Source organism: Centruroides sculpturatus, unplaced genomic scaffold (genome assembly GCF_000671375.1).
Source record: "Centruroides sculpturatus isolate CEXI.00-Female unplaced genomic scaffold, Cexi_2.0 scaffold274, whole genome shotgun sequence".
Classification (NCBI taxonomy): Eukaryota; Metazoa; Arthropoda; class Arachnida; order Scorpiones; family Buthidae; genus Centruroides; species Centruroides sculpturatus.
In genome coordinates, this window is record NW_019384458.1 from 199,619 (window position 1) to 213,656 (window position 14,038).

At 31.9% G+C, this 14,038-nt stretch overlaps 1 protein-coding gene across 1 annotated transcript; it reads left to right on the plus strand.

The window, feature by feature from the left end:
* Positions 1-6,416: 6,416 nt before the first annotated feature.
* Positions 6,417-11,136, plus strand: LOC111620714 (beta-4C adrenergic receptor-like). Its single transcript, XM_023362701.1, has 3 exons — positions 6,417-6,449; positions 7,929-8,089; positions 9,502-11,136. The coding sequence occupies exon 3, from the start codon at positions 9,517-9,519 to the stop codon at positions 10,477-10,479; it is 963 nt and encodes a 320-aa protein (XP_023218469.1). The 5' UTR covers positions 6,417-6,449; positions 7,929-8,089; positions 9,502-9,516; the 3' UTR covers positions 10,480-11,136.
* Positions 11,137-14,038: the final 2,902 nt, after the last annotated feature.

Genomic DNA, 14,038 nt, shown 5'->3' on the forward strand with positions numbered 1-14,038 from the left:
GTTTATTTTAAATGAAAACGAGGAAAAAATAAAAATAATAATAATTTAAATACGCTCCAATGAATCAATCAATGTGCATTACTTGACCAGAAAAGGGAGAAATGGTATAATAAAAGAAGAAGAAGGGGAAAAATGGAGTGAAATTTAAAAGTGTAAATCCAATACAGCAATGTCCAGCCGAATACTCTTCACGAGGATAAGTGATGCTGCAGAGGACGATGGGAACGGAATGGGATTAGGCCAGACACATCTCGGGCATCGCTAACTGCGCAGATTGAAAGAGAAGATGTCGGAGAAGTGTGGCCGGTTGTCAACCGATGTCATGTAGGTAAGTCATCTTCCACGTTTTAATTCCCTTTCTGCACTATAATTTACTTCTCCCCGTTAATGCTCGGCTTGCAATTTCTAAACTTTTTTGCCATCATAATGGAAATGGCGCTCCATGTTAAATTTACACCCGGGGAGGATCGGGTGTAAATACGCTTATTACACCCGTTACGCATTGCAGATTGGCCCGTCTTGCTTAATTTTCCATCGTTTTTCCATTGTTTTCGTTAATTTACATCTCCTCCTCGTTTTTCCTCCTCCGCCAACCCTGTTTAGGGGTCCTAAAAGAAGGAGGGATGCTGACGAAACGTCGTCTTGTCATACTGGTTAAATGACAATAGATACGTCAAGCGGATTTCCCCCCAAAAAACACCGATCTATCGAACGGGCCACACTAAAATTTATATTATATTTAACTGTAGAAATTTATAAAATTTTTGTTTATATTATAAATATATATATATATATACTAGAAGCANTGTAGCACAATTTTGTTCACCCTGTTTGAAGCTTAATAACTCCTGTGATTTTTGTCGAAAATTTTTAAAATTTTGCAGGTTTGTGTATTAAAGGAATCGATGCTATTAAATTATGATAATTAAAGATTGAGGGAGAAATAATGGAAGTTGTGTGTTCGTTTCCAAGAAATTCCAAGTAAATTCCTAGAATGCCATTTTTATGGAAAAAAGTTATTAAATGGTTAAATTATTATACAGCGTATTCTAGAGGCCTAGAGGAGCCAAAAATTTCCCATAAACGTAGCCTTTCACGCATTATTTATTCGTTAGAAGGAATAAAATTTGGACAAGCCCTTACGATGCTTCTCTGCATCACTTCTAAGCTTTGCGGAAAAGCCACAAATCCAGCTGCTTTCCTGCTTCTGTGCTGTACTAAGGAGCAAAGAAATGCAAGTAACTTTACTTAATAAATAGATTTTATTAAGAGTATAAATATTATAATAGATAATCTTATAAATAAAAATTTATTTCAAAAGCCAGGGAAATTTAAATACATTAATTTTACCGATTTGCAGAATCAATAAAAGTTTTTAGTGATTATACGAATCTTAGAAACGATTTGCAACAGGAATATTTAATATATATGAAAACGATCGATACAGACGTGTAACGGCTGCTGTGTGAGGTGTAGCAGTGCTACAAGACCCACAGGTTAAGAGAAACCACCATGTGAGTTTCATATATTATTGTATGTTTAACATTCAACCATAATAATAAAAGAGACTCGTCCTCACAGGTTAATTGGTCAAGCTCACAGTAGACTTCACTGTGCTTCTCACATAGAAAAATAAATCAGTCTTTTTGCTGAAAAAAAATAGAAGAGTAACGTTATAATCAGTGGGCAAAAACAGGGAAATTGCCGGGGCTCCCATCAACAGGGGGGTTCCAAACTAATATTTTATAAGAAAATATTTCCACAAAATTCCCCCGAAAAAATGTCTAAGGTCAACACTACAGATCAACCCTAATTCAAATTCGCCTGGGTCCCATGACGTTATAATGCATATAATTATAATTAAATAATTGTTAAATATAATTTTATTAAAGGAAATAGAAGATTAAATAATCAGAAAATAATTATTATAGATAGATCCACACTTAATAATTGCGTGTAGTAATATATAATGCGCATTTCTTATTTTAATAATTTTAAGTCTACATTTTTTCAATTTAATAATCACAATTATACTCATTTTCCTGTATAAAAAATTAATTAATTTTCAGGTCTTGTGAATAAAGATACGTTTAACATTTCAACAGTCTGGACTGAAATTATTATTAATGTTTGTATATATATTCTCCGGAGTTTAACAAATATTTGATATACATCAGAGGAATTTGTAGAACTGAATAGTTGCATTATTACGGTGAATTAATGAGTTTTATCTTAGAGTTTATTCATTTTCATAAGTTATAACATTTAAAAGAATTAATTAAAGGTTACAATTTGCCCTTTGTTGCTACAGTTCAACAGGAATTTGGTTTTTTACAAATACAGATGAGGTGCGAACCCACGACCCGTAGGTCGTGGGTTTGCACCTCATCTCTAATCCTTTAACCCAGGTTTAAACCCGGGTTAGAAGATAAATTATATAAAGAAAATTTACAATTTTTTAAATGCTCTTTATACTTAATGCTTTTTATAAGAAAATACAATTTTCTTATAAAATTTTGAAAAAAGTTAAGAATTGCCTCGGTTGAGTTGATCCGTTCAGACCTGTTGCGATAAGATTTGACCATAAAACACATCACAAGCAGTTAAATGAGTAAACGTCAAAATAAATATTCCAAATTGATTTACAGCCTATTGGCTATGTCACGTGGAGTATATCAAAACTGTCATACGCAGAAATGACTTGAAGCAAATTACTGCGTCAAACTGACTTATTCCAAAGATATTTCATATTAACTCGTGCCACAAAAACTGGTTACAAGAATTGACGGTTAGAGGAGCTCTCATTGCTTACAAGGTTCTCCGATTAATTAGAATATTTCTTGGTTAGAGAATCTATGATTGATTAGAGGATTTCTTGGTTAGAGCACTTCTTAGAGGTTCTCTGATTGGTTAGATAAATTCTTGGTTAGAGGATCTCTAAGTTTATAGATGCTAAATTGATATAGCGCCGAATTTGCTGATAAAATAAAAATAATTTTATTATTAAATAAGAAAGGTAACTCGAAATGCCTTTCAATACGTTTGAGTTGCTTCCTCCAATCAAACGAATAATGACGTTTCCCGATACAATATAATATAATTCAAAGGGTGTTTGATAGATATATAATTATAGTATAATATTAAAATAATATATTATAATTGTCAATACCGCGTCAACGAAATAGAATTTTATTTTCATTAATCATTTTCTAGAAGTTAATGTTTTAATTTTTATAGGTGTCAATAACTTGGAAAAATATCGAAGGATGACAAACTCTTCGATAACATCGTTAACTGTTTTAATTTCTTTACTGTAGGAGAAAAAACTATTTCAAAATATTAAATGTATATTATTGTCACATCGTCACAATGCCGAGTAGCTATTTTTAATCATTTTTTAATTTAAAAAAAATCACTTCACTTCCATTTCACCGGAAGTTCGTATATAATTAATAGGGCTTTTTCTAGCCCTCTAAGCTTTCCATATCTGTTCTCGATTTTCATCTATCTAACTCCGTTCTCGAGATTAATGAAGCACGGATGAACGGACAGACGGACGACAGTGGGAATGTCTAAGTTTGCAATCTGAAAATTGCAGCCCAATAATCGAAGTGGAAAAGTGAATCTGTAAAGAAAATGATTTGGAAATGAAGCATCATTTTCAGCATCAGCATCAATAGTGTATTTGTTATTTTTTCCTTATTTTTAAATTAATTTTTACGGATATTGCTTAGAAGAGAGAAGAAACAGAAGAGACGAGAGAAGAATGGTGAAGAGGAAAGAAGAGAGAGGAGAAAAGAAGGATTAAAAAAAAGAGAGAGGGAGAAAGAGAGAGAAGAAGAAGACAGGGGAGAGACAGAAATAAATAAAGAAAAACAAAAGAGAAGAATAAGAGAAGAGAAAAAGAGAAGAAAAAGAAAATTTCTCTCTCTTTTTTCTGAGAGAGAGAGGAGAGAGAGAGAGAGAGGGAAGAGAGAGAGAATAAGAGAAGAAAAGGAAAAAGGAGAAGAAGAGAGAAGAAAAACAGAAGAAAGAAAAAGAACAGCAGGAGGAGTGCGTTTCTATCTTCAGTCAATTGATTCAAACAGAAAAAATAATTGCACACCTCTCTCTCTCTTTAAATGGAAATTAATAAATTAAATTTACATATTTTAATCATATTAATTTTATATCTAAAATTAATAATACAAGAATTTAAATAATTCGAAAACGTTTCATTTCAATTAAATTTGATCTAAAATTGGTAGATATTCGCATGCATTTCAATATTAAAATAAACCAAATTCTGTTTCAACATTCGAAATTACGTTTTATAATCCTTTTATCGATGGTCCATGTTTTTGTTTATCAATTAGAAACATTATTTATATTTTTAAATAAAACATTTACTGGTTAAACGAAGCTTACTTAACGCTTTGTTTGTTGAAACGTTTAACGAAATAAATTGATTTTTTTTTATTTTTAAAATTTTTATTATATAAATTAAATGGTGTTAATTTACTTCATTACAAATTATTATTAAATATAATTATATACGATGATTTAACGTAGTTCGTCTAAACTCGGATCGGATCCGGGATGGAAAATCAATAGGAATTTTCGAGGGGTCTAAAAAACCTAGGAATTTTGGGGGTCGAAACCACTCGGGATTTTTGGGGCTGGAAAAAATCACTAGAAATTTTTCCGGGGTATTCTATCCCAGATATATAAGATCCCAGTCCCTCACCACCAGGTAGGCCGAGTCGAACCCACGATTAAAAGGTTCTCTTAGTCGGAAAGACGTTGAATCGAGACGGAAGTGACGTTATGCACCTTCTCTAACAAATGGTAATTCTAGTTAATGCAAGATGACGTCTTGAAATGAAAATATTTAAATTTTCCGATAATGCCTGACGTCTTTTGTCAATTTTATCACTTGTAAGTAGCCCGCGAGCTACCGAAATTATTGTCTTTTTTCCCCCAGCTTCCATCCATTAATTTAATCGAACTTTCTGACATTTCGTTGGGTTAATCCCTCAATCGATATCAATTGACACGATACTTACTTCTAATTTTGAACTCGAGAAAGTTTTATTTTAGATTCTTATAAAGGCAAAAATGTTTTATTATTAATAATTATAAGCATGTGAAGTTTTATTCTAACGAAAATAACCCGTCGATTAATTAATGATCCCCATTGTAAATCCTATAAATACTCGCTGTCACCGATGATTGTCAATAAATTTTGCACGCCATTCTCGAATCTAAATAAAGTAGGCCTATAAATGTGTTATTTCGCATTGTTTATATATAAGGCTCCTTCTGTGACGTACAAGTAAGATCTCTGCCATTTTATTGATGCTAAAATAAAAATCGATTCGTTTACAAATAAAGATTACATAAATATTTAAGAACTTCGGAAATTTTTTTCATTTTTATTTCTGTTGAATTGATGAATTTAAATAATTTCACCGATTTTAAACGCTTTGTTAGTTGAATACATTAACCATTGTAAAGGAAAAAAAAGGCTGGCAACTTAGTTGCTAGACTTTCCCGGCATTTTTTTTTTTGCTTGTTTTCATCCCTAATAATTGTTACCATTACCTTTATAAGTCTTCATTACCTTTCTAAGCCCCACTTCCTTAATATCTCCCTAATATTTAAAGGAGATATTGAAGGAGAGGAACCATATCTCCCGAAGCAATGGCCCGATTTTCTCGAAAATTTGTAGTAACATTTTCCCCCAATGTATAAACTTTCCTGCAAAATTTCAGAAATTTTTGACAAAATGCACAGGAGTTATTAAGCTTCAAAGTAGTTGAAAAAAATCGTGCACCCCCCGCACACGTCCGTACGTACATGGGGAAAAATCCTTTTTTGCATTTCTGGACATTTCAAGGTCCCCCGAATCCAAAAATTTAAAAATTTTGGGGGGCCATTTTTTGACTAATCACCATACTTTCCCTCTGTTATATATAACAGCCTTCTTAATTTAGTTAAAAATTAATTGCGTAGGAGTAACGAAGAGAACAGCATCATTGTTAAATTTTAATCCAACAATAATGCTCTTCCCTCGGGTATCCTCTTCAAACAATAATTCTATTGAATTTTATAAGCTATAACTTATTTAATCTTCTTCTCTACTATTAATTATTTATAAACGATAAAAATATTTATAAATATATTAAAATTAATAATAAAATTTCGTCATTAAAACCGTGCTTTGAAACTCTCAAACTCAGTCCTATATTATTTTATTTAAGTAAAAATAATCGAATTTTTTAATTATATTATTTTCGTATGACGTAATTAAAGTCATCGAAGATTCATTGGCTGGTCGGGGATGCTTTGACACTTAACTTTATGCACCTTGTATAACACGCTACCAAATACTTCTCTAATAATATACAATTGTTCGAAACAATGTTAATTAAATATAGAATTACATTATTTAATTTGTGTTATCGAAGGTAAGCATTATCACGATTTTTCTAGTCGTAACGTAATATAATTCGATCTCTTTAGACACAAGAGAAGAAGATAATTGATTAAGTGATCGTTTAGTTTTATTTTTTACTTTGTCTGTTACATATAACAATAGGAAAGTACGACCAAAATGTGACCCATCCCTAAAATGTTTACATTTTTGAACTCGGGGAACTTTCAAACGTATAGAAATGCAAACAAAATTGGAGGAACGGGTTGTGTATGTATGGGTGTTAGTGTGTGGGGGCAGGATTTTGTTAACCCACTTTAAAGCTTAATAACTCCTGTGCTTTTTGTTGAAAATTTCTGAAATTTTGCAGGGAGGTTTATGTGTTAGGAAGATTCATGCTATTAAATTTTGGTAATTATAGGTCAAAGGGGTGGCGAGATAGAGGGTAATATCACGTGTCACATCTCGAGTGGGAACGGACTTTTAATGAAGATTTTACTGATTATTAGCATTTACAAAGTTTTTATAAAACCCATCACTACCGTCAAAATTAAGCTTTTTGCCATTTTATAATAGTTAAAAATATAAAAAAAAATTTTAAAATAAAATCTCCTAACAGATCGCACCATACGCAATTTTAATTATTATTATTATTTTTTTGCCGAGAAAGTTAAGCAACTCGTTACTAAATTTTTATAACATTTTAAAATTTATTTAAATAATATAATAAGCTAACGAGCCAAATAAACATATAAAATAAAATTATTAAACAAAGCTTCTATTTTTAATTATTTTTTTTGTAAAAATCTGTGGTGTGAATCGCCATTTTTGTTGAATTGTATTATTTTACTACTGTATAGAAGATTGTTAATATAGTTAATAACCGCTACCGTATATATAGAATCGACAGGGAGAATTTCTTTCCTTTTGATTAATTTGAAAAGCATTGACCCGATCGAAAAATAAGTTAAAGTTCTCCATCGAAGCGAATAGTTCTCGTGAGACATTAATTAAAATTCATTAACAATTGCGTTTATTCATATACACAGCTCTCTTATTATGCAAAAATAATAAAATATTTATTGCCAATTCGTAATTGGAAAGAATCCAAAATTTCACTGTAAATAATCAGTTTGCAAGTCTAAAAATCATTTAAATTTATATACAAATTTTTATATAAAATATAAATAATTTCTTATAAAAGTTCATTTTTGTGTAATTTAAACGTTAAATTTATAAAAAAAACATTGAATTTTTTCCAAATTATAATAGTAAAAATGGCCAGTTACTTTCACTAAATTGGATAATACATATATTTTTTAATTAATATTCTTATATAATGGAGTAAATAGGAAGAGAATAAACGAGGAAAAAATAAAAATAATAATAATTTAAATACGCTCCAATGAATCAATCAATGTGCATTACTTGACCAGAAAAGGGAGAAATGGTATAATAAAAGAAGAAGAAGGGGAAAAATGGAGTGAAATTTAAAAGTGTAAATCCAATACAGCAATGTCCAGCCGAATACTCTTCACGAGGATAAGTGATGCTGCAGAGGACGATGGGAACGGAATGGGATTAGGCCAGACACATCTCGGGCATCGCTAACTGCGCAGATTGAAAGAGAAGATGTCGGAGAAGTGTGGCCGGTTGTCAACCGATGTCATGTAGGTAAGTCATCTTCCACGTTTTAATTCCCTTTCTGCACTATAATTTACTTCTCCCCGTTAATGCTCGGCTTGCAATTTCTAAACTTTTTTGCCATCATAATGGAAATGGCGCTCCATGTTAAATTTACACCCGGGGAGGATCGGGTGTAAATACGCTTATTACACCCGTTACGCATTGCAGATTGGCCCGTCTTGCTTAATTTTCCATCGTTTTTCCATTGTTTTCGTTAATTTACATCTCCTCCTCGTTTTTCCTCCTCCGCCAACCCTGTTTAGGGGTCCTAAAAGAAGGAGGGATGCTGACGAAACGTCGTCTTGTCATACTGGTTAAATGACAATAGATACGTCAAGCGGATTTCCCCCCAAAAAACACCGATCTATCGAACGGGCCACACTAAAATTTATATTATATTTAACTGTAGAAATTTATAAAATTTTTGTTTATATTATAAATATATATATATATATACGAGAAATATTTATAAAAATAAATAAATAAATAAACTTTTCGCTGCGTAAGTAATAAAAATTTACGGCTCTTTTTGCTTAATAAAATTGTATGTGCTGTATATAAGTGTATTGTTTTTAATAATTGAAAAATAATTAAATTAATTGTTTGTATGTAATTGTAATTAAGTGTTGCACGAAAATTTAAACAATTGTGTCAACATTGTAAGTAGTGTCGGTTCCGAGCAGCGCCATGTTTCCTCCATCTAACAATCGATAATATTACCTTTTGATCGACTTGCCTGTTATTTATCAACGTTAGAATGAAAACAAGGAAATAGAAAATAAAAGGAATTGCGCTCCAATTCTTAAGCATTTCATTCCCTTATGTTATAAATCCGGATGTAGGACTTCTCCCCCCAATTATTTATATTCATTTATTCCAATATTTAAATGTAATTAGGTCAGAATATCATTAAAATTATTTTATATCATGCCAAAATTCGTTTTAAATTTTTTAATAATTATTCGGAGTAGTATGATGGATGGTCTTCTGCAGTTTTATATTATTAATGTTAAATGGATGGGAGGAAAAGTTTTAACAGAAAAAATACACTTATTTAATGTACTTTTTTAAATAAAAAAAAGGCAAATTTTTATATTTCTGTCGTTTAGAAAGGAATTTTTCGTATCGAGAAAATTCGATAGTTCCGGGTGAGATCGATTTTTTCCTTTTTTATTATTATTTTTTTTCCCAATCCCCCTTCGATTTTGCACTAAACAACTCGTAACAATTACGCAGCATTATCTACCCTCGTTGTTTACATGACGTGTGACGTATCCGATACGAATTGTTAATTAAGAGCAGCGATGAACAAATGGAATTGGATTTAATATTTAATGGAGAGGTTATTAATGGACGGCGTTTTTGTTATTGTCATTTATATTTAAATTTTCTCGTTGCAGTTACACCGTCCAACTATGTCTCTTGGCTATCACATCGACTCCGTGATGCTCAGCGAGACAGCCACCAACGAGACGTTCGCAGAAGCCATTGTTATTCTCTTCATTTGTGTCGTGGTCATTGTTCTAAATATCCTGGTGATTGGTACCCTGATCACGTCCAGATCGGTTAAAGAAGCCATGGATTTTTACATCTTGTCTCTAGCAGTTGCTGACTTGCTGTGCGGAGTCTTAGTCATACCTCTCTCAGCTTATCCTGCCATTACACGTAAGTGGATGTATGGTGACTTCTTATGCAGAATAACCGGTTACGTCGAGATAACTTTATGGTGCGTCACAGTATACACATTCATATGGATTGCCGTCGATCGTTATCTGGCCGTCAAGAAACCTCTGAGGTACGATACCATTCAGACTAGAACACGATGCCAATGTTGGATGGTTTTCACTTGGATAACATCCATGTTCCTCTGTTGTCCTCCACTTCTTGGCTTCTCTAAAGGCAAGTTCTACGAGGACGGTTACATCTGTATGCTGGATCTTGGCAACACTTTACCGTACAGCATAACACTGTCGGGATTAGTTTTAATACCAAGCATATTTACAGTTATTTATACGTACGTGTATATTTTCTCCACTATGTACAAAGTGAAACAATGCTCCAACAAGGACGACAAGGATTATAACACCGTGCTCAGCGAAAACTTGTCAAATCCCGAACACTTGATGGCATTCGTTTTGATTCTGTTCTTTTGGCTCTCGTGGTTGCCGTGGTTTTCGCTTCACATCTACGAACAGATTAACGGACGAATGAAGGAAGGACATCCTCTACATTTTTGGCTTCTGTGGTTAGGAATCGCCGACTGTTTCTGGAAGCCGATCGTCTATTTTGTCATGAGTCCAAAAATGAGATTAGGTCTTAAAGTTTTTTGTATGTCCATGTGTTGCAGGTCGAAAGCAAGGCAGCAATTAGTTGTCTAAGCCAAATTTCCACGTCATGGGTGGGAACGACGTGTAAATTATCAAATTATCTTCTTTTTTTCATGTCAAATTGCGTGAAAATCAGCAACTGATCTCGCTTAATCGAATCCATTTCCTTCTTCCACGATTTCATTTATTATTTTGGCGGTGTTTCCGGTAGAAATTCATTTAGAAAACGTAATTTATGATTTCTCATTTGCCGAAGCCAGAACAAAACAATCCCTCTCGAAACTTCTAAAGTTTATTATTCGAAAAACCATAAAGGAAAACAAAAATATATATATAATAAACAAAAATGACAATCAATTTATCTGTATTACGTTCCTCAAGTGGTTAACATAAAAAAAAAATTCTTAAATTTTCGTATTGAATATCGTTGGTTAATGGAATAATTTCTGTAATTTGAGATTTGTTTCACGAAAGTAAACGTTAAAGCATGTGGTCTAACGATTTCTCCTCCACTTTTTTGTTGAAATAAACGATCAGAGATGATCCAATTTATTAAATCATTTATCATAAGAAAATCTTGGCCATGTAGCAACTCGACTTGTATCATTAATCTAAACAGGTTTTTGGTTTCTACCCACTCTAGTAAAAAAAAAAAAAAAAAACACAGGAAATCTTAATTTCTCCGTTGCTCATCACATTTATATAACATCGTACTGATACAAATCATCTTCAGTTGCTCAAAGATCTGCCTTACATCTACTTAGAATAGTCTATTTATAATTGAAGGAACATATTAAAAAAAACGAGAATTAAGTAAAGAAAATATATACATATATATATATTATCGAATTTTGATAATTTTATTAAATTTTACAAATTTACTAAAGTCGTTAGGTAGGAAGAAAAAGAAATAAACCCACCATCCTAATTAGCAGTTTAACTTATTTCCACGAAATTAATAATCGATCTTCTGAAATATATATATATATATATATGGCCACGAGATGATAATTAGGCTGTGAAAGTTGACGATGATGATGATGATGATAAATAATCAAAGATTTGGATAATTACAGCGACGTTAACTGCTCTTCGTCTTCCGCAGTCGCGATATTCAAAGTAAATCCGAGAAATGTCACTCGTGTCTTAAATTTATCCTTTATTTTTTATTTTATTTTTTCTCTTGTGATAATGTTTCCGTTTTAATTTAGAGTGTGATCATTTAAATTCGTAAATATCTATATTAAATATTTGTATAAACAGGGTAAAATCTGTGTATATGTCGTAAAATGCAGTTCGATTCAATGTCCATTCGATGTATAGCCTTAACAGTGTGATATCTTTTGCCGTATAGAACACATGCTGATTGTTAATTAGTGAACGTTGGATTCACTATAAAGGATGGTCCATCATTATCAAACTGATGATTATCAGATCAACGTTAGATAATGTATATCCCATTTGTAACAGTAAATTGTGAGTAGTAGAGTGATCATCATTAGTTTTAGAAGGGGGACAATCTTTGTAAGGAAACAGCTTTTAAGCATCTCTAAAATACACACATACAGATACACACACACAAAATTTGATTAAATCAAATTATCTTTAAAAATATCCTATAATTTTTATTACAGTTTTGAAGTAAATTTACACAGGGATAAAATAGGAAATTTTTTAAGGTCATATTTATATATATACGTATTATGATTTGAAAATCTTTAGCAATTTTTTAGCGATGATTTGAAAAAAAAAAGAAATATGGCGGGGGGAAACGAAAAAAAAACAAAAAAAAATATATTATATATAATAGCGAAAATATTTTTGTAAATTAGCGATATTTCATCTTCTTTCCAGAAATTTAGAAAGTTTTTAATAATAAATATGTACTGTATATAAATATATGAGTTTATATACAAGCAAAGGATAATTTTATTGTGCTCCAATTAATCTCTACTGCCAAATGAGAGTAGGTCCTCTTTTAGACAAGGAAGTAGCTGAAACAAATGTCAAACAGTTAAAAAAAAAATAAAAAAACATGGTTTATTCAAATTTAGGAATTTGTCGGCTACGTTTCTTGAGTTTAGTCAATCAAATTTTGAACTCTAGTTGACAATCATCGGTTATCTGAGCAAACGAAAGATGCCAGTCAATTACACCCTTTCACGAAAAGCTATAATGTTACCTGTCATTGCCAAATGGTGTCGGACGAGCTTGTAATTATTGTCATCTTCATCTTGTCTTACATATTTCCATAGTCAGAAATATGTGTTGAATAATTTGTGTCATAGTTTTGTATTTTGTGTTGTGATACGAGATTGAAAAAAATAAAATTAATGACATCAAAATACGTATCCTTCGTCTCTCCTTTATTATTATTTATTTTTTAAATCATTATTATCCTTAGTGTAACTTCGTAACCGTTTATATTGGATTATACAATGCGGATCGCATCTCTTATCTCCTTGTAAATTTAACGGAAGTGGCCGTAACAGCGAATAGGAGTAATAAATCGTAACACATTGATAATTCACGTGTCTTTCAAGTGTAACGAATGACAATAAAGAGGGGTGAAAGTAGCTCTTCGCACCTATTGTCGCCGTATGTTACGCTGCATGCTCCTTGCCATTTCCTCATTCCCTTTGACGACAGGATAGTAACAAAAATTTCAAATTCTTTTTACCTGTCAGCTAAACGATAGTGTGTGTGTATATATATATATAATATATAATATTCCTTTTTAAATAATACTCGATTTAAATAATGGCACGACAGATAAGCTGTGTGAATCACTACTTTTTAAAGTTGTCTGGCTAGTTGTGATGACGTAGCGAAAATCTTCCTTTATCGGGGTCATTTCTCGCAGGACTAAAGAGGATTTAAGGACTTTTATAACGATTTTTTTTTTGTGTGTTTTAAATCCGAGTGCGTTTATTCATCGCACCAATTACGCACGTGGAAATAACGGAAAATAATGCTTGCTGACCTTCAACAAAAGTTCAAGGTGAGTGTCCTTGATGAAAGGATTCGTGCCCACTTCCTAGTTTGCTGGAAAGAAAGTTTTCTGCTGTAAAATCTACCAGTGAAAAAACAATCCCACCCATCTCGTAGAAAAGTAGTTGAGTGGAAAGAACATTAAACTTCTTCTCGTCTGACGTCACGAATCTAGTTACATTTAATTTAAGGAACATAAACATTAGCAATCGCAATCGCTCCTTATTATTTAAATAATCTTCTACCACGAATATTTAAATTTTTAATCAATAAATGTGAGCTTACATTTAAAATAAAGGTTAGGAAATGTCGGTTTCGAATATCCCTTTTTAATATAATTTTGTGTGACGTAACTCGTTATAATTTATATAGAATACAATAGAGAGAGAGAGAGAGAGAGAGAGGGTATGAACCTTAGCCTCCCCCCAATAGATATAAGTTATGATATAAGTGGTTAAGCACAATTGATAGGGCTATCATTCTTCTCTTAAACTACTATGGGATATCATTTCACAAAGGAATATCTAATAGTTTAATGAATGAGAAAGAAATCCTTCCTCTTCTCCATCAATTATTCGACAAAATTGTAGTATTGTCTGGATCTAAATGAATAATTTTG

Excerpts from the sequence above, each read along its gene's own strand:
- LOC111620714 (XM_023362701.1), top strand. The coding sequence starts at position 9,517 with ATGTCTCTTGGCTATCACATCGACTCCGTGATGCTCAGCGAGACAGCC.